Genomic DNA, 27,980 nt, shown 5'->3' with positions numbered 1-27,980 from the left:
ACTTAAATAGTAAATACTAGTATTTTTATTCTGGCATAAAGCAGTATTTTATACATTAACTTACAGCATTTTATGTACAATTGTAAAGAAACTGCTGCACAGATAACTCCAATGTAAAAATGGATTGTATTTTAAAAGTTCATTGAGTCTGATACATTGGAAAATATTTTCTCTGTAGAAAATAGTAAAAACTGTAACATTTCCCAGCCTAACAAGCCCATTTAAATCAAACAGCTGAATTATATATTTACAAATACGGTTTGAATTCTGGGATCCAGGAGAAACTTTAGCTTCATTTGTTGAAAACAGCCATGTTTTCCATAAAATTAAGTTGTGTCAAGTGCAATTCCCACTAAACTTCCCCCTTACTCTTGATTTATGCCTGATTATTTTTCTGTGGGCTAATCCACATCAAGGATTTAACTGCTCTTCCCTAAAGGACAGGTACTGTGTCCTTTGAATCTGCTTGATTAAATACTTTGGTTGTTATTAAAATATGCTCAGTATTTTGAGCAAAATTGAAATCTAATAAATTATAATCTACAAGACACATGAGTCGTCTGTTATCAAACACCTTCTCCTGTGGCTTGATGGAAGCCATGAGGAATGGGAGGAAAATGGTAAAACTGACAAGAGGATCAAGAAATAAAAGCCAAGATAATTGCTGAGAACACAGAAACATCCAGTTAGGACTGAAGGACACAACTGAAGTCCAAACAGAGAAAGGACACATTGCCTCAAGCATCAAAGAGTTGAGCTGGCGGGGTGCCTGGGTGGCTCAGTCGGTTAAACATCCGACTTTGACTCAGGTCATGATCTTGTGGTCCCTGAGTTCGAGCCCTGTGCCAGGCTCTGTGCTGACAGCTCAGAGCCTGGAGCCTGCTATTCTGTGTCTCCCTCTCTGCCCCCTCCCTGCTCATGCTCTCTCTCTGTCTCTCAAAAATAAATAAATGTTAAATTTTTTTTTTTTTTAATTTCATTTAAAGAGTTGAGCTGGCTATCTGAACCCCTTACTGCAAGATGATAGAGTAAAATGCAGTTAGATAAAGAGATCTGATGGAGCAAAAGAAACCAGGGCTTAGAAAGACTTCAATTGTTCAAAAATAATCAAATGAAAACAAGACAGGCCATGTATTTTAACTTCTCCTATCAGAGTTTATTCCCTGAGAGTCCCAGTCCAGAATTTCTAGGAATTAAGGCAAGAAAACAATGCCACTCTTAAGCTCCTGCACCATGCAGAAAGTTTCCCAGAGAAGTAATATTTGAGAACTCACAGAGTTACCTGACCAGGAGCTATATAAAATTTGTCAGTTCCCTCAAAGCTACAACCAAAAATAACCATACACAGATTATCTTAAAAGGAAGTCTCTAAGCAGCTAAAACCTTTCAATGGAATAGCAGTCTAACAGAAATAGATCCTATACTGTGACTATAGGAACTAGGCCTCTGAGAAACCATTGGATCATTCTACCTAAAACTCCAGTTTACCCATTAGAAGTCAATTTCTAGAAACATTAATGACCTGTTGTTTACCATGAAAAGAATGCTTTTCATGTATTTTCACTTGTTCCTTTCTTCGCTCTTGAGATGAATGTTTCTTTCTCTCATGTAAAAAATATTTTCAGTGGATTTCCTGACTCTTGTCATCAATGCAAATCTCTGCCCCCCACTCCCTTAATTCCTTCTTGGTAAATAATGTTAATCTTCCAACAGGAAGTAGAGTACATTATCATCAAGCACCTATTATTCAGCCTCCTTACTTACAAAGAAAGTTACAGGGCCACCTTATACATTTGGAATTCCTTAAAGACACTTGTTTTTTATTAAAATACTTCTTTATATATACATAAATAGATAAAATCTGTGAAGAATTCCTGAAGCATGAATTCAGCTTACATTGAAGAGTTAAAAATGTATCAAAATGTACATAATGATGGCTAATCTACATAATGTCTCCCATCAAATTTATCACTGTTCTTCAAATCTAGAGCACATGCTGGCATAAAATGTATTGCATCCCAGCAATTTTGAAATATTGCTTCAAAACATTGCTCAGTACTATTTCTCAGAGGACATGTTACGGGACCACGTGAGTCACTGTTAGGCAGGTGGCTGAAGAATGCCAATTACAGGTAAGCCTCGACTGCTCAGAGTGCCTCTCCAGAGACTGCTGCGTTCCCCATAGGTATTCAGGGAAGGACACTATTTAAATACAGAGACACACCTCAACTTAAAAAGTATGGGCAAATACATGCTTGACTTGGTCTTATAACCTACAGACAATGCATCAGAATAAAAATATTACGAATTCATACATCTTTTCAAAAGAGAAACCTAATACAGAAACAGCAATAGTTACACGTGATAATCATCAGATGGAAATAATTTCCATGAAGCTTGTCTCTCTGGAAGAGATGGGGACAAGGCAAGTGGTCAAGAAGGAAACACATGTGCTTTTAACTTCATAGGAAAATCAGTGTTCAGTTCCATGTTGCCATATGAATCCTCTATTTGAAATTACTGCCCAAATGCTTTACTGAAACTCCGCTTCTGGCCTTTGTTTTGGAATCTGTTACTTTTGTTGCCACCTCCTGATCGCTGTCCTCTGAAGCTTCGATTTCCTTCCCGTTGTCCCCTGAAGTTTCTGTTTCCTTCTCGCTGTCCCCTGAAGCCTCGACTGCCTTCCCGCTGTCCCCTGAAGCCTCGATATCCTTCCCGTGGTCCTTCTAGCTCTGGTTGCTCCGTGGCCACAGATAGCTGCCAGCGACGTGAATCATGCCATTTCTCCTGTGGAGAGATAGTATTATTTTACCTGCTCTGATTTTTATTGAACTTGATTTTAAAAAGCATGAGAAAGACAGTATTTTTGCCCTTTCTCTGAAGAAAAACCAGATTGATAACCTAAGTGTTTAAAATTTAAAAGGTCACTGGTTAGGGGCACCTGGGTAGCTCAATCAGTTAAGCATCCAATTCTTGATTTCGGCTCAGGTCATGCTCTTGCGGTTTGGGAATTCGAGTCCCGCATCAGGCTGTGAGCTGACAAGCGCGAAGCCTGCTTGGAATTCTCTGTCTCCCTCCCTCTCTGCCCCTTCCCTGCTCTCTTTCTCTCTCTCAAAAATAAATAAGCATCAAAAAAAAGCTTTCTTTAATAAAATAAAAAAATAAGAATAAATAAAAGGTCACTGGTTAAAAATAATACAACCTTCAGGGCGCCTGGGTGGCTGAGTCAGTTAAGTGTCTGTATCCCCAGCTGTCAGGTAGTAAAACATGCAAATATACCACAAACCCGTATCTCACAGCAGTACTAAATGAAGATAGAGCAATTCAAGGTGTCTATGTAAACCCCATACAACATACACAGGAGGAAAAAGCTAGATACTGTTCATAACTCTATAGATAAAGGAAAGAAGGAAAACAGGCTGAATAAGAAAAATATATGAATAAAAAGGCTAGGAGAAAAAAAATACTAAACTTCATTAACTCTTAATTGTCTTTTAGTAAAGGGACTAGAGCTGTTGATTCCTTTTCCATTATTCTGTGTTTTCAATAATGAACGTTTTATAACTTAAATGTTAACTTCAAAATCCAAGAGAAAGAATACCTGTATTTCTGTTACTGCTGCAGTAGGGACATCAAAGCAAACCCCCTGGAAATCAAAACAAATGCCAAGTTAATTCAGCCTTTCACCACAATTGTCAGTGTGCTCCAAAAGACCATATAATATTCAAAATTATATTCAAAAACAAAACCAAAAAAAACCCTCCAGGTATGAATTTTAGATGGGACTTTCAACCAATGCCAACACATATCATACCTCCCAAAAGCACAACAGCAAAAACCCAAGGATACTTTAAAAAGGGAGTCAAAATGATTTAGAACTGGCTAGAGATCATTCTTGGCTATCAGACTGCTAATTCCTCAAGTAGCTATTAGCTACATTTTAGAGCTGAAGAAACAGAGGTTTGGAGAGGCTAAGTCAAAGGCCCCCAGCTGGGAAATAGAGCAGGTTTTAAACATCTTTTCAGTATGGCCCCAAAACCAATGGTCTACATTAAAATACACTGCTTTCTGTAAGAAAAAGTGTCTACTATTCAGGATGACCTAACTAAAAGTAGAAAACTAAATGATTTTCCATTGTTAATTTTCTAGGTTTTCACAATTCACCTTGCTCTAATAAAAAGGTTTTTATAGCACTTTTGGGGCACCTGGGTGGCTCAGTTGGTTAAATGCCTGACTCTGGATTTCAGCTGAGGTCATAATGTCACAGGTTTCTGAGTTCCGGCCTCTGTGATGACAGCATGATGCCTGCTTAGGATTCATTCATTCTCTCTCTCTCTCTCTCTCTCTCCCTCTCTCCTCTCTCTCTCTCTCCCTCCCTTCCCCCCCAGCCCTGCACGCACGCATGCTCTCTCTCACAAAATAAATATTTCTTTTTAAACAAAAAAATACAGGCGCCTGGGTGCCTCAGTTGGTTGAGTGTCCAACTTTTGATTCCAGCTCAGGTCACGACCTCACGGTTCATGGGATCGACCCCCACATTGGACTCTGGGCTGACAGCGTGGAGTCTGCTTGGGATTTTCTCTCTCCCTCTCTCTCTGGCCCTCCCCTGGTCTTTCTGTCTCTAAAAATAAGTAAACTTAAAAATATATATTAAAAATACAAAAATAAACACTTTATAGGACCATAGCAGTGCCATCACCTCCAGTTAAGGAGATCCTATTTCTTGGTTTCCACAAATGTAGTTAGAACCACCCCGCAACGGACACAGGCACTCCTCTTCCCTAGCTATCTTTAACTGCAACATTTTATGAGGAACACCCCACTTCCACCCAACAACCCACCCAACCATAACCACAGGTCGCATCAGGTACTGATGGATTTTGCCACTTGTGGGGATCATCATTCACAAAATTATTACGTATTTAACACCAGCCACTCACTGAAGTATAAAGATAACTAAAAAATCGTTTTTGCCCTTGAGTACATCATAGGCTTCGAGGCTCTCAGTCAATAAGCAAGCCCAGCAAGATAAAATTTGCCTGAATAAAGGCACGCCCTAAAAACCCTGAAGTATGGATATGGTGCCCCCGACTCTACTGTATGGCCAGGGAAAGCTTCACAGGGAGACTCAAGGTTAAGCCACACCACAAATAACGTGGAGGAAAAAAAAAAATACTATGAACACCGGGTTGAGCCACTTAGAATGACAGAAAGCAAGGTGTACTTGGCACTGCTGGAGTGGAGGTACTAGCAGTGAGGAGGCAGTAAGGGGAGCAGGAGCCTGCGCGTGAAGACTCATCCGCCATGTGAAAGCTGAGACTGTAACCCATACTGTATGTGGAGTTCCTTAAAGAAGTAAACACAGACATGCAGCGAGGTGACGATAAACCAGATCTGGTTCTCTAAGCAAGTGGTTTACAAAGTACAGTCTACGCCCCCCGGGAAACCTGAGATCTTTTGCGGAGGTTCCACAAAGTCAAAACAATTTTCCTAATACTAAAATATGTGTCCTTGCCACTCTCACGCTCTCATAAGCACACAGTGGAGTTTCCCGGACACCCATTTACCCGTGATGCTACCACAGCTCTGATGGCAAATGGAATGGTATTCTTTGGTTTTCGAATTCCAGTTTTCATTTCTAACACAGTAAACACTAATAGATACAACCCACACAAACAAAAGCTTTTTGGTACTCTCACCATTCATTAAGAATGTAAAAGGGTCATGAGACCAAACAGTTTGAGAACTGCTGTGCTGGTCTACCATTAACTGACAGCAAGACTCAGAAGAAAGAACATCAGGTTTGGAAGGCAAGATTTAAAATTTTAGTTTTCGGGGCGCCTGGGTGGCTCAGTTGGTTAAGCGTCTGACTTCACTCAGGTCATGATCTCACAGTTTGTGCGTTCGAGCCCCGCGTCGGGCTCTGTGCTGACAGCTTGGGGCCGGGAGCCTGCTTCAGATTCTGTGTCTCCCTCTCTCTCTGCCCCTCCCCCATTTTCACACTCTGTGTCTCTATCTCTCAAAAATAAACAAACATTAAAAAAAATTTTTTTTAATTAAAATTTTAGGTTTGAATTAAAGATTCTGAATTCAATTTTGAATAATTTCATGTTGTTTAATAACCCCATCTGAGAAGAAATGTCAGGGAAGCAGCTGGGACTTCATGTCCGGCACTGCACGCAGATAGTTCAGGCTAAAGATACCAGATGAGGTAGCTGTCCATCACTAAGTGGCAACTGAGGGTCAGGGATGACATCGCCTAGCGAAGACTATATACAGAGCAAAAAGATGCACCATCCCCACACCACAGGGAGAAGCCTACATTTGGTGTTTTATTGTCCACATTAAGCTACTGAACCAAAGCAGGGTCACAACATTACTTACCTGCTTTCCTTTGAGAAAAACCATTCCCTTCACTTTGGAATCAATTTCTTCACCCAGCTGCTCTTTAAGTTCCTTCCAAGCATAACTAATGTTTGGCATTTCAATCGAGCATCGTAAGATCATGGTCACAAAGCCCTTAGAGAAAAAAGGGGAACAAAATTAGTCTCAAAAACAAACCTAACTGATAAAAAAAAATTGCCCTCATGTTTCTAAACTATTTCTGGAAAAGTTCCTCCTAAAAGCATACACCATTCTCCCAACACAATCACATAAATTAGTACAAGTAAGACTGGGAACTCTGAACAAGACTGACGGTTTGTGCCAATGTTAGTGACCCAGTTGTGACATTATAGTTTTGCAAAATGATACCACTGAGGGAAACTGGACAAAGTGTACAAAGGAATCTCTCCGTGTTACCTCTTAAAACTACATGTAAACCTACAATTGTCTCAAAAATTTCAATTAAAAAAAAAAAAAAGGAAAAAATGCATATACCTTAAGTTTCTAGGTATACTGACCAAATGTATCATATGCTTTTATGTCTTTAAGTGGTTGAGGTTTTCTTTGGAGGATTAAAAAAACTGACATACAATTCACATACCATATCATACACCATTTTAAAGTATACAATTCACGGGTTTTCAGTATATTCACAAGGTTTCAACCATCACCACTAACTAAAATTCCAAAATGTTTTATTACGCAAAAAATAAACCACATGCCCATTAACAGTCAATGTCATTGCCCCCAACTGAGACAGTGGAAATGAGTAATCTACTTTCTTTCTCCATGGGATTTGTTTATATATATATGTATATATATATATATATATATATATATACATATATATATATACATATATATACACCTACCTTCAGACAAAAGTTAAAACAATTGGGAAGTCTAACTGAACCCTTCTAAATCCTGCTCAAACTCAAAATTACCCCAAGTGTCAGAGTTCGACAGGAAGCCTTACCGCATCTGAGTTGATCAAAGAGCGCTGGTCTACTGACGTGGCACCTGAAATATGGGCCAGTGCTGCTGCTAAGGCTTCCACGGCTCCCTTCTCCTCTATCAGTTTCTCAGCTGACTGCTTGAAGTGACCAATGGCAGTGGGAGGCACAGAATCCAAAAGCCTATGGTGTGATTGAGTATATTTGTTAGGAGAAAGGAAAGAGCGGACATGTTTCATTTTCAAGACAACAGCATCTCAAGATAAATCAGTAACTTCCAAACCAAATCTTTTATATATCTAACACACATCACTTTGATGCAATGTATATGTATAATCACATTTCTGTAAAAATAAATCCATTCCTTAGGGTGCCTGGGTGGCTCAGTCAGTTAAACATCCAACTCTTGATTTCAGGTCAGATAATAATCTCAGTTTGTGAGATCAAGCCCCATGTCGGGCTCTGCACTGACATTGTGGAGCCTGCTTGGGATTCTCTCTCTCCTTGTCCCTCCCCTGCTTATACTCCCTCTCCCTCTCTCAAAAGAGATAAATTAATTAAAAGATAAAAGAAAGAAAGCCATCCCTTTGATTACATCTAATTTGATTTTACTATCAAATTAAAAAAAATTTCATTCTGGGGCACCTGGGTGGCTCACTTGGTTAAGCATCCGAGTCTTGATTTCTGCTTAGGTCACGATTTCAAGCCCTGTGTCAGGCTCTGCGCTGAGCAGGGAGCCTGCTTAAGATTCTCTCTCCCTCTCTCTCTGCCCCTCTCCCCTGCTCGCATGCTCTCTAAAATTAATTAAACAAAGTTTTATCCCAAGGAAATAACAGAACAAATATCAAGATGTTCACCACAGTGTTATTTATGATATAGAAAGAGTATACTGACTTTGGCCTAGGTCTTGATCTCATGGTTTGTGAGTTCAGCCCCACATCCGGCATTATGCTGACAGCTCTGAGCCTGGAGACTGCTTTGGATTCTGGGTCTCCCTCTATCTCTATGCCCCTCCCCTGCTTGGGCACGTGGACTCTCTCTTTCACAAAACGAAACATTAAAAAAAAATTTTTTTTAAGGGTACAAAACATGTAAGAAAATGGGACTGGTTAAATAAACCATGAGACAGATATAATGGAACTCCATGCTGCTACTGAAAGTGATATTAAAGATGTTGAACATTTCTTTTCTTTTTTAAATTTATTTATTTTCATAGAAAGCATGAGTGGGGGAGGGGCAGAGAAAGAGGGGGAGAGAAAATTCCAAGCCGGCTCCTCACTGTCAGTGCAGAGCTCAATATGGGGCTCAAACCCATAAACCGTGAGATCGTGACCTGAGCCAAAGTCCAATGCTTAACTGACTGAGCCACCCAGGTGCCCCTGAACATTTCTTACAATAATAAGCATATGCTACTTTATGGATCAAAAAATACTATAGCTATCTCCATTCTTTTTTTAACTTTTTTTTAATTATTATTTTTTTAATATTTATTTTTGACAGAGAGAGAGAGACAGAGACAGAGAGAGACAGAGCATGAGCGGGGGAGGGGCAGAGAGAGAGGGAGACACAGAATCAGAAGCAGGCTCCAGGCTCTGAGCTATCAGCACAGAGCCCGACGTGAGGCTCGAACTCACAGACCACGAGTTCGTGACCTGAGCCAAAGTTGGACACTCAACTGACTGAGCCACCCAGGCGCCCCTTTTTTAACTTTTTTTTTTTAGTTTTAGAGAGAGGGAGAAAGAGCGTGCACGCATCCAAGCAGGGTAGAGGAACAGAGGGAGAGAGAGAGTCTTAAACAAGCTCCACACTCAGCATGGAGCCCAATGTGGGGCTCAATCCCAGGACCCTGGGATCACGACCCGAGCAGAAATCATGAGTTAGATGCTCAACCAATTGAGCCACCCAGAGGCCCCTCCATTCTGCAATAAAAAGGAAAAAAGACTTCTCTTTTTTTTTTTTTTTTTTTCAACATTATTTATTTATTTTTGGGACAGAGAGAGACAGAGCATGAACGGGGGAGGGGCAGAGAGAGAGGGAGACACAGAATCGGAAACAGGCTCCAGGCTCCGAGCCATCAGCCCAGAGCCTGACGCGGGGCTCGAACTCACGGACCGCGAGATCGTGACCTGGCTGAAGTCGGACGCTTAACCGACTGCGCCACCCAGGCGCCCCGGAAAAAAGACTTCTAAATCAGGTTAAAAATGATAAGGACTTTTTATGAGACTACACACTTGTTAGAGAATCACTATTATCTTGGTGATAATAAATGTCACATCTTCAAAAGGACACAAATGAACAAGGCCACCCGAGGCAGCCTCTTTCAGCAAGACTGCCCCTTTACAGGACATCTTACATACACCACCAGCTTGTCCTCTTTTCTCCTTCCTGGCCATCTAATCCCAAATTTCCTTAAGTAGTGTCATAGGAAACCCTGTCTACAGAATACTGAAAGTATGCCATGCTAAAAAAAAAATTGAAAATTACTGAGTTAAATTATTTTCATTTGGAGAACTTTCCTGAGCCATTAATTAATATGGTAACACAAAGCATTTCCTTTGATCACAGACTTCTATTTATAAAAAATGTTTACTTATTTGAGAGACAGAGTGCACATGCTCTAAATAAACTCTAAAAAAAAATTTTTTTTAAGTTTTATTTATTCTGAGAGAGGAAAAAAAAACAGGAGCAGGGGAAGGTCAAAGGAGAGAAAGAAAGCAGGAGCAGGAGAGAGAGAGGAAAGAGCAAGAATCTCAAGCAGGCTCTGCACTGTTGGCATAGAACCTGATGCAGGGCTTGAACCCACGAACCATGAGATCATGATCTGAGCCGAAGTCAGATGCTCAACCGACTAAGACACCCAGATGCCCCTCAGATTCAGTGGGTTTTTTTTGTTTTTTTTTTTAAAGTTTATTTATTTTTGAAGAAGAGAGTGAGTGTGAGTGGGGGAGGTGTAGAGAGAGAGGGAGACACAGAATCTGAAGCAGGCTCCAGGCTCTGAGCTGTCAGCACAGAGCACAACACAGGGCTCTAATGACCTGAGCTGAAGTCGGACACCCAACCGAGTCACCCAGGCTCCCCCAGATTCAGTGGTTCTCTTAAGCAGAGAATGTAGGCCACCATTTGGAAACGTTTGGAAAATAGTCAGGACCTTCTGGTTTTCGTAATGCCAACCCCACTCGCCCCCCAGCATACACCGCATAGCCAGAGAGGCTAAACAACTAACTATCCATCAATTTGTAGCACAATCCCACGAAATAATTCTCTTGCCCCCAATGCCAGTAGCACCTCCAGTGACAAACACTGTTAGTTAATCTAATCCTCACCATCTCAGAGTAACTTAAAGAAATAATCAATTCATTCCCACCAGTTGAGGCACTAGATTGATGATGATGTGAAGTATAATCTTGTGACCCAATCTAATCAATCTCCACACGGTAAGTGCCCATACTGTATCTAAGATACGGTTCCTTAAAACGCCCAAGACAAACCAAACTATTAATAATGGTTTCTTCTGGTGAACAGGATTGGGTAGGGATAAATACAAATTAGGACTTTTGTTTTGTAAAATTTTACTTAAGCACAGTCTATTTTTATAACAAATAGGTTGTAAGTTGTCAATACATAAATCCGATAGCCAAATCTCATTTCTGCACAAAGCTAGGCAGTAAATGGAACAAGCACTACAACAGACGTAGCAGTGGGTAGGAAACATACCTGATGGCATCTTTGCTGGAAGCTTTTATTATCTCCGTTGCAGAAGGAACACCTATTCGTTTAAATTTAATTCCCTACAAGAAAAAGAACCATAGTTTAATATACAATATGGCCACCAATTGTTTTCACTGAGATTAAATTCTCTAATTTTTTATATTACCAAACATACTTATTACACATTTAAAAGATAAACTTTTAATTTTAGAATGGTTTTAGGCTTACAGAAAAGTTGCAAATATAGTACCCAGAGTTCCTGTACACTAGGCACCGAATTTCCCTATTATTAGTACTATGGTACGTTTGCCACAGGCAAGAAACCAACACTGCAGCATTACTATTAACTGAATTCCAGAGTTAATGGAATTTCACTAGTTTTTCTCCAAATACCCTTATTCTGTTCCAGTGACACATTACATTCAGTGATCATATCTTCTTAGTCTACTCTGATCTCTGGCAGTTTCTGCCTTTCCTGATTTTTCATGACCTTGATAGTTTTAAGGAGTGCTGGCAAAGTATTTTATAGAATTCTGTCCCTCACTGTGAGGCTGCCTCGGGTTCTTTGCGTGCTCAAGACTGAGATTATGGATTTGGGGGAAGAAAACCAGAGATGAATGCTGTCTCATCACATCATTCTCAAGACATATGCCAATCACTGCTATTAATGACAATCACCCTGGCCGGGGAGTGCTTGCTTTCTGCACTGTAAAGTGCTCCTCTCCTCCATAAGTCTGGATATGGGGAGAGATTAATCTGTCAGAAAAATCAGTCTCCTCTCTCCACTTTAAATTTATCCTTTTGGTTTTTAAGTAATTCCTATAACCCCCTAATCTATGCTTAAATATTTGGGGTGTGTTCATGTTATCATTGTCTGAAAACTGCCTTTCAAACATAAAAATAACCCATGTAATTGTAAATATAAAAACAAAACCACTGCTTTCAAATGCAAACTTATTTCATTCAAAATGGGCTTTATGTTATAGTACAATGTGTAAAACAACATGTACCTAATAAGCTTTCAGTTATGGCAACATGCTAGAAATAAAAACTTAAAATTAATAAAAATCGAATAACAAAAAACAAAGACTGACTTTAGAATTCAGCATTTGCTGAATGAAAAGCTAAGAACATAGTTTTACCGCTTTTTGCTCCACTTGTGCCAACTGATATTCTTCCTTGTGCTGATAAAAGCAGATGCAAATCCCCGTCCTTCCAGCTCTGCCCGTCCTTCCAGAACGATGAATGTAGGATTCCACATCCTATTGAAGTAAGAGACATGAGTGACACTGAACAAAACGAGACAAAGACCTGAGTGGTCTATGCAGAGGCAAGTGTGGTGGTTTTAATCTACACCCAGAGTGTGCGGTTCTTTAGCACTTCAATTTAAATTAAAGAACTGTGACCATTTTTTAAAAAATCTCTAGAATAGCAGTTCCTATCCTATGGGCAAATCTGAAAAAAGCATCATCTAAATAGTACTGTACTACAGAACCACGTAAGTAATTTCAATCTTCAACTTTGTAGTAACCCACTAAAAAGCTATGAAAAAAAAAAAAAAACTTAATGATATATCTTCTTTAACTCAATATATCTAAAAGTATCTAAACATAAGGCCTATGTACTATCAATATACTATCCACATAAAAAAACAGATCACTGAGGGGCGCCTGGGTGGCTCAGTCGGTTAAGCGTCCGACTTCGGCTCAGGTCATGATCTCGAGGTCTGTGAGTTCGAGCCCCGCGTCGGGCTCTGTGCTGACAGCTCAGAGCCTGGAGCCTGCTTCGGATTCTGTGTCTTCCTCTCTCTCTGACCCTCCCCCGTTCATGCTCTGTCTCTCTCTGTCTCAAAAATAAATAAACGTTTAAAAAAAATAAAATAAATAAAGTGGGGGAGAGAAAAATTAAAAAAAAAACAAAAAAAACAGATCACTGAGATATTTTACATTCTTTTTTGTATGTCTTCAAAATCCAGAGTACATAATAGAAAGTTTAAAACATAAACAAAACCCCAATGTGTATATTACATTTAGAAACACACATGTCAATTCAGACTGTTTCCAGTGCTGAACAGCTACACATAGCTGTGGCCATCAAATTGGACAGCACAGTTCTACAGACTCCCTTAAACAACACTTCCTTTGTAAGAACTGGTGACTTCACAGTAATCAGGTATTTTTTCTATCATTGTAAAACAACCTTTAATCCTGAGGAATCTGCCAATTTGTGGGGGTCCTCACATTTGAAGTGATGGGAGCAGAGCAGGCTCCTTCAGACCAACTTTTACTGACAGGAAGCAGTGTTCATACCACATAACCTGATGCTTCGGCCCCCTCCCTAAGAGGTTCTCATCACCCACAGAGGCTATTAATCACAGGTCTTTTTTCCCTTCTTTATCCTGTAGTTCATGGGTTTATGCTACCCTCACCCCGCCGGAGTCCTACCCATCTTCAAAGCCCAGTTCACAACTGCACTACCTGCACGAGCCAACCAAAATTCCCTTCAACAAGAAACAATCTTCCCAGCCTCTGGCCACTGACCACATTTCCACTCAACTATCAGTTCTGAGAGAAGGACCTCAGAAGAGGTTTGTTTTAAAAATCACCACAGCTTCCTAGCACTCAAAAGAGACAGCTATTACTAACCACATGAAACTAGACCATACAACTTCCAATTTGTGTTAGTATCCTCTCTCCCCAAAAACCAAACCAAAACAAAACAAAACTGTAGTATAGAACACTTACCTTTGGTGGAGAACTCTGTACAACCAGATCAACCTCAGGGATGTCTAACCCACGAGCAGCAACATTGGTTGCAACCAAAACTCCAAAATCACCATTTCTAAAACCTTTCAGAGTAATTTCTCTCTGCTTCTGAGGAATATCTCCATGTAATGACTGGGCGTCCTGCCAAAGAAATAAACTGGCATAAGAACACCAGATCCAATAATCCAGCTACTTTTAACACAACAAAGCAGGCCTGTAAGGACATTCGGATTTTGGTGATAGTTCTGCTGAAAATAACGTAAAGGGAAAAACATATGCCTCACACGGACAAACCTCAAATTTTTTCTACTCCTTGGTCATTAGATCAACTGTGTCCAGCTATATTTACTAGGTAAAAAACACTAGACAGACTGATCAAACCTACTTTGTCAGTGTAACCTTGGGTTTGAGACACTGTTTCCTCATCTGTGAGAGGAGACTGTCAGATCAGGTGAACTCTAAAATGTTAATGGGGTCTATCAGTTGAAAGATGCTTCCTCCCTACAGGAAAAAGGGGGAAGAACCAACCTGCTTTATGGACACATTCTGTGACAACTCCTGGGCTTCTTTCTTGGTCTCGCAGAAGATGATAGTGCGCCCGTGAAAACCACTGTATACTCGGATCACATCCCCAATAACTGCTGCCCTCTGAGTCCAGTGGCACTTGATAGCCAGGTGCTTATAGGAGTGGAAAAAAGATCTATTTAGTAAAGCCCACCTGGAACCTGAAATCACCTGCTCAACACTAGCGGTGCTAGAAGCAATTGTTTCATATGGACTAGAGCAGACTGCTGCCACCACTGTGTAGAGAAAAAAACCCAAACTCATTAACACAGAGAGCCATCCCCTTTCTCCAAAGAGCATCTGGTTCCTCTGTTTTCTGAACTAACCAGGAAAACAAAAGAAGAAATGCCATTCCCTTGATTCCTACAGGAAACCAAGTAATTGACCAGAGAAAAATTTCAGTATTTTTTTTGTCCTTTCATCCACTTAAAACTGCGATTAGTCAGTTAGCGTGCATGTCTATTCCTTGGGTGAAAGGAATTCTAGGTGCTGGGCCCTAAAATGAAAACAGCTTCAAAACAAAGTACTAGATATCTCTGCTGCCCTCGAGTGTTTAAATTCTAGGTGTTGGGGCACCTGGCTGGCTCAATTGGTAGAGCATGCAACTCTTGGGATTGTGCGTTCAAGCCCCACATTTTGTGTAGAGACAACTTAAAAACATAATATTAAAAAAAAAAAAAAGTCAATCAATTCTAGTGTAATTTCTTTCTATTTACAAAATTCAGACAGATTCCGAAAGATTTTGAAATCAGACTACCAGATAATGAAACTTAGAGAACACAGATAACCACACACAACACAAACAGAAATAGATCTTTACTTGGCTCCTCACATGGATTTAGTATTTATCTGGAAAAACAGTTTGTATTTTCCAGTCTTAATATTATCAGACAGGGAAAAAATGATATACAAAATTCTAACTGAATAAATCATTTACCTCCACAGTTATTGCCGTTTTCTGAGTCTTTTTACCAATGAGGTCCACCTGTTCATATGTAGATCTCATGTATTTCTTAGCAACGTTATATACCCAATGAGGGCAGGTTGCAGAAAAAAGCAATGTTTGGGGATTGTCTTCTGAATCTTTGGGGGGAAAAAAGTCAGTATGAATAACCCAAATAAGCCTACACAGTACTCCACCTCACCCAGTTCTTCCCCAATCAACATGCAACAGCAACCACCTGAGGCCAAGCCAGGCACTGATGACACAGAAATGAAAGACACAAAGATTCCTAATGGGCAAAGAAATACTTCCTATGTAATTTATGTAAAGGAGACCTGAAATACCAAAAGTACTTTAAAATTATTTTGCTTTCTGACCCTGGCCTTTATGAACCACGAAGGAAATCTGTCCATAATGAGACCTGTCACCTGGAAAACACCTGTTCATCAAGACCAGTAACCACCTCGTTTAGATCACTAAGTAAATAACCTACAATAAACACCAACACAGATTAGATTCTACATTCGTCTATACTCTCTAGCATTTCCTGAGTATTTTGAGTTTAGAATTCCAGTCTATTCATTCTTTGAGGTCAGGTACTAAAAAACTTCCCTAGCCCCACCCCAGCCCCCTTTTTTTAGTTTGCTCTTTGAATAACACTGCATTTTCATACAGTATTTCAAATGGTGGAGTAAATAAGTAGAGCCCTTTTGGAGAGCAACTTGACAATGTACATCGAGAAACATGAACTATTTATAACTTTCAACTCAGTAACTTCATTTCTGGACATCTACCCTAAAAAATAAATTCCAAATACTGAGGCGTGAAGGAAGCTATTTGCATACAAATGTCTATAGGCAGAATTATTTGTATTATCTAAAATTCAAAATACACAGATGGAATTAAATCATGGCAAAACCTCTTCATGGAGTGTAATGCCAAATTTTTATATGCATGATAAGATTATAATTAACACACACACATATGCAACAATAGTACAAAGTCAGGAAGAAATAGACCAAAAGCAAAACACGCCAAGCTGGCAGAGTATCAAATTTTCTTCTTTTATCTTTTACGTTCCCCATTATTATGTGATAAATCATGGTTTTGTTTTTTTTTTTAAGTTTCCTAAATAAAATAAATCATCCCCCAATTTAAGGCTTCATTTAACTCTTAGAAGACCACTTAATCACCACCCTTCCTGTAATCCTTTTATCACTTCCTTGAATTTGGAGCTTACCTTTCTTGTATGCCACACTTAAAATCTCTTCCACTTGATCAGCAAACCCCATATCTAACATCTGGTCAACTTCATCCAGGACAACATGCTTAAGTTTGGTGAGATCTAGCTTGCCATTCTGCAGGTGGTCTTTGATACGACCTGGTGTCCCAACCAGGATATCAATCCCATTCCGCATGCGTTCAACTATAAAAAACATCAATAAGATATACTAGGTTTTAAATCCTTTTATTAGTCTCAGGTACCAATTAAATATATTCTTATTCTAAAATGTTAACTACAATACAAGGTAATATGCTAAGTATCAAAGATAAAGATACTCAAGGCACTCCTGAATCTAGTGGGAAGAACAGATAAGAAGTGACAGTCCAGAAAAATGCACCAGTGGGAGATGGAAGCACCAGGAAAGGACTTCCTTGGTAACACAAAGTGTCAAGGTTTCACAGACAAACTGAGAATGAGAATCTTTTTTTTCTTTAAGTTTATTTATTTTGAAGGAGACAGGGAGGGAGAAAGGGAGGGAGGGAGGGAGGGAGGGAGAGAGAGAGAGAGAGACAGAGAGAAAGAAAGAGCAAGAGAGCACGAGTGGGGAGGAGCAGAGAGAATCTCAAGCAGGCTCCACACTCTCAGAGCAGAGCCCAACATGGGGCTCAATCCCACAAACCATGAGATCATGACCTGAGCTGAAATCAACAGTTGGTCACCCAAGTGACTGAACCACCCCAGTGCCCCTAGAATGAGAATCTTAAAGAAATACAAGCAATCTCTATCAAAATAACCCAGCATTCTTCACAGAGCTAGAATAAACAATCCTAAAATTTGTATGGAACCAGAAAAGACCTGCATAGCCAAAGCAATCCTGAAAGAGAAAACCGAAGCTGGAGGCATCACAATTGCAGACTTCAAGCTGCATTACAAAGCTGTAATCATCAAGACGGTAAGGTATGGGCACAAGAACAGACACTCAGATCAATGGAACAGAACAGAGAACCCAGAAATGGACCCACAAACTTATGGCCAACTAATCTTTGACAAAGCGGGAAAGAGTATCCAACGGAGTAAAGACAGTCTCTTCAGCAAATGGTGCTGGGAAAACTGAACAGCGATATGCAGGAAAATGAACCTGGACCACTTTCTTACACCATACACGAAAATAAACTCAAAATGGATGAAAAACTTAAATGTAAGACAGGAAGCCATCAAAATTCTCGAGGAGAAAGCAGGCAAAAACCTCTTTGACCTCGACCGCAGCAACTTCTTACTCAACACGTCTCCAGAGGCAAGGAAAACAAAAGCAAAAATGAACTCTTGGGACCTCATCAAAATAAAAAACTTCTGCACGGCAAAGGAAACAATCAGCAAAACTAAAAGACAACCGATGGAACTGGAGAAGATATTTGCAAATGACATATCAGATAAAGGGTTAGTATCCAAAATCTATAAAGAACCTAGCAAACTCAACACCCAAAATACAAATAATCCAGTGAAGAAATGGGCAAAAGACATGAATAAACACTTCTCCAAAGACGACATCCAGATGGCCAAGAGACACATGAAAAAAATGCTCAACATCATCATCAGGGACATATAAATCAAAACCACAATGAGATTATCACCTCACTCCTGTCAGAATGACTAACATAAACAACTCAGGCAACAACAGATGTTGGCGAGGATGCGAAGAAAGAGGATCTCTTTTGCATTGCTGGTGGGAATACAAGCTGGTGCAGCCACTCTGGAACAGTATGGAGCTTCCTCAAAAAATTAAAAATAGAACTACCCTAGGAGCCAGCAATTGAACTAGTAGGTATTTATCCAAGGGATACAGGTATGCTGTTTCGAAGGGGCACATGCACCCCGATGTTTATAGCAGCACTATCAACAATAGCCAAAGTATGGAAAGAGCCCAAATGTCCATCGACGGATGAATGGATAAAGATGCGGTATATATATACAATGGAGTATTACTCAGCAATCAGAAAGAATGAAATCTTGCCATTTGCAACTATGTCGATGGAACTAGAGAGTACTATGTTAAGCAAAATTAGTCAGAGAAAGACAAACATCATATGACTTTACTCATATGAGGAATTTAAGATACAAAATAGACGAACTAAGGGAAGGGAAGCAAAAATAATATAAAAACAAAACATAAGAGATTCTTAAACATAGAGGACAGAGGGTTGCTGGAGGGGTTGTGGGAGGGGGGATGGGCTAAATGGGTAAGGGGCATTAAGGAATCTACTCCTGAAATCATTGTTGCACTATGCTAACTAATTTGGATGTAAATTTTAAAATAATTAAAAAAAAAAAAAAAAAAGGAAGAAAGAACTGTATACACAGTTGGGTAATCAGGTATAGAAAGAATGAGACAGGGTAGAAGGGTAAGTATTCCCAGAAGGCACAGAGATGGTCAAGAAAATGGAATTCAGTATAATGAGGTGAGGTGGTTAATAATGCAATTTTTTACTGAACTGCTCTTGCAGTCTAGGGGTCTCACCAGGCACTCTACATTCTCCAATTCAATCCTCATAACACCCCTGGCAGGGTGAATTCAGTAAACTTATTTTTTCACACAAGCAAACGAAAAGAAAAATCAAGCACCCTGAACTTCAAATCACACTGTGAGCAGAGTCTAAATTCAAACGTACACTTTTCTGATGCCAAAGCCTAGTTCACTCAATCAGAGCTGGAAAGAGCACAAGCATTGCATGCCAATACTAACATTTTTAATGCCTTAAATCCCTTCCTGAATTATATTATCTGCTCTACCTAATAAAGCTTCCAGGTCTTGAACTGGTAAGTAACGGAATCCTACAATAGGGGCCTGCAACATTTGGCCCCTAGGCTCAGAGGAAGGCCCGCCTACAGCAAGAAAGAAACAAAGACCCCAAAACAGCCAGATCCATCCTCTTTGACAGATAAAAAGAGTAACTCTGAATCATGACCTTCTAGTTCTAAGAGCCCCCTGGACTCTATCCTCTTGGGTTCAGTAAGATACCTTTGTAGCCTCCTTTAGATGAACATAGCCAAATAACACAAAACTCCAAAGAACTATATACAGGATTTTACGCATCATTATGCAGGACGATGTTCTTGACCATCTTTAAACAGTAATGACGAAAGAGGGGCGCCTGCATGGTGTTGGTTGAGCGTCCGACTTCAGCTCAGGTCATGATCTCATGGCTGGTGAGTTCGAGTCCCGCATTGGGCTCTATGCTGACAGCTCAGAGCCTGGAGCCTGGTATTGTATCTGCCTCTCTCTCTGCCCCTCCCCTACTCACACTCTGTCTCTGTCTCAAAAACAAACAAACGTTAAAAAAAACTTTTTTAAAAACAATGATGACAAAAGAAAACTACTATAAATGACTAAACCAGGTAAAGACAGATGTCAAGGTCAGAGAAAGCCTACCAGGGCACCCAACAATGGTTGGCATTTTCCTTCCCTCACTTTTCGATTTACTTACTTTGACCTCCATAGGGAGTTCCACCATAAAAACAAGCCACTGCCAGCTTTCTTGTGATGTCACTGAAGTCTCTGCTTACTTGATTGGCCAACTCCCTTGTGGGTGCAAGAACCAGTACCTGAAAAGCAAAAACTAATCATTGAATTCAAAGTATCATGAAGTACTTGTTTCTTAACAAATTTGAAATTCATCAGAAGGTTCAACTCATCCTACCAAGTATTTTCAAAACATCTATTATGTGCTCTGCAACATAGTTTCGTGTGGGGAAGGATCATAAATGTAATACAGTCCCTGACAAATCTACTCAGAAGAAAAGTTTGTGATCCTACCAATCAGAAGAGAAGTAGATGCCCAAACATGTGATGCTCCAGGAGGGCTGCCCGGGAGTAGGCTGGAGGAAGTGAGGAGTTTCGTGGAGCTGTTACTACTTAAAAAAACCATTCCAGGAAAAGCAACAACTCGAGCAAGGAGTAACACCACTGAGGATAACAACATTAACTAATCTTTGAGCTTTTACTGTCTCAGGCTCTACTACACACTTACTACACATTCTTCTGTAATTCTCACAAGTTACTGACCTACCTGACAACTGTACCTATAGTAAACACACACAAGATTTTGAACCAAAAGGCTAAGAAGCAAAGCCTGGATTTAAATTCAAACAGCTGGGCTCCAAAACCTGTCGACTGAACCTCTACATTACAGTAAACTTAAAGTAGAAGAAAGACTAGTTAAGGCAGGACCAACATGGTGAGGGGCTTTGAATCCCAGAGCAGTCGGAGTTTGACCCAACAAGACATAAAACGTGAAACTACTACAGATCCTTAAGTAGGGTAATAGCATGAAACAAGTGTGACTTAAGAACAATGTTCACTAATTCATCAGATACATTCACCCAACAGATATTTACTGAACATCCACTACGTGTAGGCTGGAATAACTCCAAGTGCTGGAATAACTCATTTGTTTAATGCTGCATTTGTTTACAGCAATAAACAATGAATTAATGAGGGGTGAGTATGGACACTGGAAGGCCAGTAAACAAATGAGGCAGGGCCAGAAAGTCAAGCACAAGAACCCATAACCATGATGACCACATAGGCATTTCAGTGAGGTTAAGGTTTGTCAAATGCCAGTTTCTCCAGAAATGAACCTGATGAGCACCAGCCTGACAAGGAAGCTTGGCCTCTTCACCTCTTTGAGTACCCCTCCTTCTACTCATGCATCTCTACTTAAAACTGCTTTCTCCATCTAGGCAAAAATGGTCAGACACTTGATCAAACCTGTGAGCTGCAGGGGCATCTAATAGTTTGAAGGGAACACAAAGAGCATTAATAATACAGGCAGTCACAACCATGGGGCAGATTACAATATTTAAATACACAGGTTTGTGGCCAACAATCTTAAGAGAATAATCCTGCTTTAGCTTCAAATAAAGATCTCAAGATACAAAAAAAAAAAAAAAAAAAAAAAGAAAAGGAAAGGAAAGGAAAGGAAAGGAAAGGAAAGGAAAGGAAAGGAAAGGAAAAGAAAAAAACACTTTAAGGAGAACCCAGTAAAAAACTATACTACAGATTTGGAGCCCCTGAGGTCTATGTTAAAGATAGTTACCCGAGGAGCACGGCCTCTTTTCCGGTCTTGTAGTTCTCCCTGAAGTTTCTCAATCAAAGGGATGGCAAAGGAGAAGGTCTTCCCGGTTCCTGTCCGTGCCTGTGCAATTAAGTCCTTTCCACTATAGACATGGTGAAATGTCTTTGCTTGTATCGGAAACAGAAAGGTCACCCCACGGCCTGTGAACAAATTTACCATGTTACCTGACATTGCAGTTCTTAAAATCCCAGCCACGTTTCTGGTCCTAGAGAATTAAAGAATTCTACTTTCTTGTCAATATCTACAAAGTCAGGCTCCAATGTATTCTGGTAGTGAAGAATCTGCTTGACTGAAAAATATCAACAAACTTTAAAGCACCAAATTAGGGGTGCCTGGGTGGCTCAGCTGGTTGAGCGTCCAACTTGATTTTGGCTCAGGTCACAATCCCAGTGTCCTGGGATTGAGCCCCACATCAGGCTCCGTGCTTAGCATGGAGCCTGCTTGAGACTGTGCCTCTCTCTCTCTCTCTCTCTCTCTCTCTCTCTCTCCCTCCCTCCCTCCCTCCCTCCCTCTGCCTCCCTCCCCTACTCTTGCACTCTCTAAAAAATAAAAAAAAATTAAAGTACCAAATTATAGCAAACATTTTTTTTTAGAATTTAGTTACTTGTTGTGTAATCTCATTCATAGGTCAACAGAAGCCCCAAATCTGGATTTGCAGTCCAGACTATGCCACACCTGATTCAGAAAACACCTACCCACACATGTGACTACCTAGTTTGTTCAGAGGCACAACGTTAGGCTGAGTTCTGAGTCAAGTTGGTATTATGAAGAGATGCCTCACGAAGTGGGAGAGAATAACAAAGAAAATACGAACCATACAAATAAATGGCATGAACCATTTATTTGTACCAGAACAATCAGTCCTCACACTTCTGAATATACACATTGGTTTGAATAAAATTTAGTCACCTATTTAAGAGACAGCAAAGCCATCACCAGTATGGTCCTATACTATATATACAGATCTAAGTTATTATGTGGTTCCACATATTGTCCTTCATCTCAACAAAAATAGTGGAGTGCTTCCAAATAATATATAGTAACATTATACAATAGTTCCAAAATATTACCTTTGAGAAGTTTAATGGTCTCTTCAGATATGGGAAAATTAGAGAAAGCTCCTTCTTTTTGTTCCACAGGTATTTCCTATCAAGTAAAGGGCCACAGAAAGAAATCAGTAACTTTAATCCCACAGGTAGTCACAGAGACGCCTTCTGAGAAAGAAACAAAAGAACCTATTCGAAAACATCTCTTCTAAATCAACCACAAAGACAGAGAAACTTTGGTAGGTAAATTAAGATCCAAAAAGGAAATCATAATCATCTATAAAACCCTAACAAAAGGAAAATGCAAATATATACTGTAGATATACTACGTGTGGCTAGTAAAAGCAGATTCAGTCTCAACTAAGAACTATTCTGTTGCCATCCCATACCAATATATAGGAGTCCTCCATTATCCACAGGGGAGACCTCTAGTGGATACCTGAATAGTACAGAACCTTAAATACACTGTTTTCTACTATGCACACATACCCAAGATAAAGTTTAACTTATAAATTAGGCACAGTAACAAACTAATGACGATAACTAATAATAAACTGGAACAATTATAACAACAGATCATGATAAAAATTATGCAAATGTGGTCTCTCTCTAAATATCTTCCTGTACTGCACTCCTACTTCTTGTGATGATAACAGGATTGATAAAATGCCTATGTGATGACATGAAGTGAGGTGAATGACGTAGGGATTGTGATGCAGCATCAGGCTACTACTGTCCTTCTGACAATGTGTCAAGAGGAGAATCATTTACTCTTGAACGTGGTTGACAGGGGGCAACTGAAACCCCAGAAAGAAAAACATCAGATGAGGGGGGACTACTATACTGCTGAACAGGTCATTAACCCTTTTGCATAGCCACATCTTTCACATATATTCACAGAAAATAAGAAACAAACATTTACGACAAAGTGGTCACTGTGGCATTATTTGATAGTAAAAAATTTAAATGCTCAATACAGGAATTAAGTGATTTTCTAAACATTTATATAATGGATTATGGAACCAATGAAAATATTTATTATTTAGGGGTGCCTGGGTGGCTCAGTCGGTTAAGCGCCGACTTCGGCTAAGGTCATGATCTCGCGGTTCATGGGTTCAAGCTCCCACCAGGCTGTGTGCTGATAGCTCAGAGCCTCAAGCCTGCTTCGGATTCTGTGTCTCCCTCTCTCTCTGCCCCTCCCCCGCTCATGCTCTGTCTTTTTCTTTTTCTCAAAAAGTAAACATTAAAAAAATAGAATATAATGTTTAAATAAAAGTGGAAAGGCAGGAGACAAGATTGCATATAGTACAATCCTAATCTGATAAAAAAGTTTTATATATATATATATATATATATATATATATATATATATAAAGTACTGTAAAGAAACAGAACAGCATTCAACAACAGGTTACCTCTATACCTAATGAGTATTTAATATTTACTGAATTAACGAATGCTGAAATTCTAGGGAACTTTTTGTTTTTAGCAAACAAAATGTTTTTATGTTTTTTATTATTTTGAGAGAGAGACAGCAAGTGGGGAAGGGGCAGCAGGAGAGGGAGACACAGAATCAGAAACAGGCTCCAGGCTCTGAACCATCAGCATAGAGTCTGACCTGGGGCTCAAACCTACAGAACCATTAAGATCAGAACCTGAGCCAAAGTCAGATGCCATCCAGGTGCCCCAAATTTCTATATTTTCCTAATTCTGTAAATCACTTATTTATAATCAGGAAAAAAATTTATTTATTTACCTATTTATTTTGAGGGGGCACCTGGATATGAACCAAGGAAAAAAAATTTAAATGTTGATTATGACCTATGGCAAACAGAAAATTATTAGAATTAGGATTTCTTTGATGACTGAGTTTCTGAAAGGTAACAGAACTACTTCCAAGTGGACATCCAATCATCGGGTTCAACTTGAGTTAATGGCCAAACAAAAACTTATGCAAAATCAAACAAAATCCTTTTCAGTAGCTCTACTAATTAAGATTTTTTGGTGAAACCCCTCAGAGGGAAGCTAGGGCCTATCTGCATAACTATAATCTCTTTTAATTTCTGACTTGCAAATAAGCAGACATGGAGAGAAGACATTCCCTAAACTTAAATAGGCCTGTTTCTTTGCAAAGGAAACATTATAACTTTAAGCTATTTTTAAGATTAAGTCTTACCCTGAATGCAGGCAGCATGCAGCTCAAGGGACCCCCCCATAAAGTGTCAACACATCAAATTTTCTCCTGCTTCTGTTGCCTCTAGGTAGCAATTACCTACTTATTTATCTGAAACCACAATGAAAGATATTCTCTACATATGAAAATGCAACTTTACCTGCTCTAATTCACTGTTACTTTCTTCACTGGAGTTAGAGACAGGTCCAGAATGAGGGAATCCATTCTTCAGTTTGGGGCTTTTCTCTCCAATGTCTCCATTCATTTCCTTTTCTTTTTTCATCTTCTTCGGCTTAGGAGCACCTATTTCTTCTTCAGAAGGCTCCTCACTTTTCATTACTTTTTTGGTTTTAGGAGAAACAAGTTTCTTTTCAAAGGACTCCTTTGGTTTCTTCACACTTTTGGTTTTAGGAGAAATAATGTCATCCTGAGATGGCTCCTCTTTCTTTTTTGCCTTTTTGGATTTAGGAGAATTCATGTCAATCTCAGAAGACTCGGCTTTCTTTTTAATTTTTTTGGCTTTGGGGGAAATAGTTTCTTCCTTTACTTCTGTTGCCTCTTCAGTCTTATTAGACTTTGGCTTCTCTTTTTTACCCTTCTAAGAAATTAAAAAATACAAACTACTGAGCAAAGCATGTATACATTTGTATGATGCATCAATTCTCGATTATTTCAAGATCATGTAATTATGAAGAACACAATTTTGGGGCATTTTTCAACGTCTGTACCTTCTCCTTTCAATAAGACAAAACACTATGCTTTTTAGTACCATTTCTTAGTTATATGGAAATAAGTACATTGTATATCAATGACTTCATGAGCTCAGAAGAGAATGCCTCTTGGCAACTATTTAATTCATGTTGGTTGAACAAGTTGTAAAATCAAGTTTTCATAAGGGATTTGGGGTTTCTTATGGGATGCTCCAAGAGTCGTCAAGAGGTACAACTACAGAAAGTGATCAAGTACAGTTTAATTTAATTCTAATAGAGCAATAAGGCCACATATGTCCACAGATGGACAATATTAAGCGGATTTCTTTCTCTGCTAGAATTCATAATATCTGTCTTGGCTATGTGACAAGTGCAAATGAATTTACAGAGACACTTTATGAACCAAAAAGCTATAAAATCCCACAATCTATCACCCCACGCGATAACAAAAAAAAGATGATCTAATTTAAAGAGGAAAAAAAAGCATAAGTTACTAGGAAATGGGATGGGTGAAACCTCAAAGCCAAATCAGACTATGGCTCCTACCTGAAATGTGTGACCTTTTCCAACTTTTCCTATTCCTGAAAGTTAATTACTTAATATTACTGAAATCAAATAGGTGCTTAGCCTCTGTTAAAACCTTTCTGAGGGGCGCCTGGGTGGCTCAGTCGGTTAAGCATCCGACTTCGGCTCAGGTCATGATCTCACGTTCCATGAGTTCGAGCCCCGCGTCGGGCTCTGTGTTGACAGCTCAGAGCCTGGAGCCTGTTTCAGATTCTGTGTCTCCCTCTCTCTGACCCTCCCCCGTTCATGCTCTGTCTCTGTCTCAAAAATAAATAAACGCTAAAAAAATAAATAAATAAATAAATAAAAACAAAAAAAACCTTTCTGAAAGGCCAATCACAGAAATATGAAGACTAGAACATTTAGCTGAAATCAGCCTCCCTGAAACTTCAGGCCCCGCCTCCACTCTCAAATCACAGATGAGGGTGATCTTTCCCACATGATCATCTTTCAGACATCTGAAAAATAATCTGGTCTCCCCACAAGATTTCAGTTCTTTCATCCCTTCGCTCCACTAAGTAAGAGGATTTCCTAACTCAGTGGCCTCTCTTGGAAGGTAACGGAGTCTGGCCGCGTCCCTCTTCACTTGACCATCCCACAACTGAATACCTTCACTGACGCCGAGCAGGCAAACCAGGACCACTTCCTCCCCACCTGTGGGGACAAGTCTGTGCTCCCTCGGCTTCCTACAACGCCAAAATGTTGCTGTTGTAAAAGCTCCCCATCAAAAAGGCCCATAAACAGCCAAGGAAAGGAAATTCTAAATCATGTAGGATACAAATTCAGGGACAATGTTTGCTCTCACTGACTGACCTTATTTCAGAACAGACACCCAGTCACAAGTGAAATCACTAAGGAAGTAACAGTAAAGAGGCAGACAGGTATCAAGGTAACTTAAGACCACTACACACTGCTGGCCTCTATCAAAAACACTGTGTGCCGTTAGCACCACAACACGTTACATTTCCACGGGAAATCTGGTCAATAGACCTTAAGCCGAACTGAATTACTTCATCTTCTAAAGGTTGCTTACCGAAAAACAAACTGTATTTCCCGTACTACTACAGTAAAATGTCACTGCTCACGCCGCCCACGTGTGCAGGTGGGTTTGAGGTGTGGCTAGTCTAGGCTAAAGCTTCAGTCTCTACCAGGACTGACAACTCCCTCCGCGCACGCTCAAACCCGGTCAGGTCTGAGCCTGAGCCAGCAACGTGGGGCCCAACCGTGAACTGCGCACCAGGTGCGGGGCGCCCAGACTCCAGAACCACATGGGAGCGGTGCTCACCCCAGCTCCGGTCCGCCTGCGCCCGTCGGCGGCACAGCTCCCCGGCGCCCCACGGCCGGGCTCTGGACGCGCCGGGTCCGCGTGTGCGCCACGGGCTCCTTAGCCGGACCCCCGCCCATCCTGTACCCCATTCCTCTCAGCACCCTAGGACCCTTAGCCCCCGATGGCACCTTCGCATTCTGCTTTCGCGGTGTCTCCAGTTTTTCCATGGCCGTGTCTGAGTCCAAATCCACGTCACTAAGGAGTTTCCCCGGCATCTTTCAGCACAAGCAACTGAGGCCGACCACTCAGTTCCACCGCGTGGAGAGGAAGAGACAGTACTACCCATTTAGCCCACCCACTTTCGTCACTTCCGGAAGCAAAGCATTTCCTGCGGAAGCAGAAAGTCCCGGAGACGCCACGGCCCACGCGGTAGCGCTGGAGCTTGTGGTGCTCCCGCTGGCTGCGAGTAGTGAATTGACCGCTTACAACGCCTGAGGAGTCCAACCAACTGGGAGGAACCACAAAAGTTAGTAAACACGAGTCAGA

At 40.3% G+C, this 27,980-nt stretch overlaps 1 protein-coding gene across 1 annotated transcript; it reads right to left on the bottom strand.

Moving 5' to 3' along the window:
* Positions 1 to 7: 7 nt before the first annotated feature.
* DDX21 (DExD-box helicase 21) lies at positions 8 to 27,807 on the bottom strand. The gene is made up of 15 exons (XM_049645156.1): positions 27,623 to 27,807; positions 25,054 to 25,491; positions 22,745 to 22,820; positions 21,636 to 21,814; positions 20,025 to 20,142; positions 16,558 to 16,743; positions 15,312 to 15,457; positions 14,339 to 14,488; positions 13,790 to 13,951; positions 12,188 to 12,307; positions 11,052 to 11,125; positions 7,361 to 7,520; positions 6,385 to 6,519; positions 3,602 to 3,646; positions 8 to 2,787 (listed from the first exon to the last, which is right to left on the bottom strand). Exons 1-15 carry the CDS (start codon positions 27,707 to 27,709, stop codon positions 2,518 to 2,520), a joined length of 2,346 nt encoding a protein of 781 aa, XP_049501113.1. The 5' UTR covers positions 27,710 to 27,807; the 3' UTR covers positions 8 to 2,517.
* Between the last annotated feature and the right edge of the window lie 173 nt (positions 27,808 to 27,980).

This window comes from Panthera uncia, chromosome D2 (genome assembly GCF_023721935.1).
Source record: "Panthera uncia isolate 11264 chromosome D2, Puncia_PCG_1.0, whole genome shotgun sequence".
Lineage (NCBI taxonomy): Eukaryota > Metazoa > Chordata > Mammalia > Carnivora > Felidae > Panthera > Panthera uncia.
Note: the sequence above shows the minus strand (reverse complement) of the source record. Positions and strands in the feature narration are given on the sequence as shown.

Coding starts and splice junctions, on each gene's coding strand:
- DDX21 (XM_049645156.1), bottom strand. CDS start 27,709: ATGCCGGGGAAACTCCTTAGTGACGTGGATTTGGACTCAGACACGGCC. Junction 21,815..22,744: donor GACCATTAAACTTCTCAAAG/GTAATATTTTGG, acceptor ATTTGTTCACAG/GCCGTGGGGTGACCTTTCTG. Junction 7,521..11,051: donor TCCAGCAAAGATGCCATCAG/GTATGTTTCCTA, acceptor ATCACACCATAG/GCTTTTGGATTCTGTGCCTC.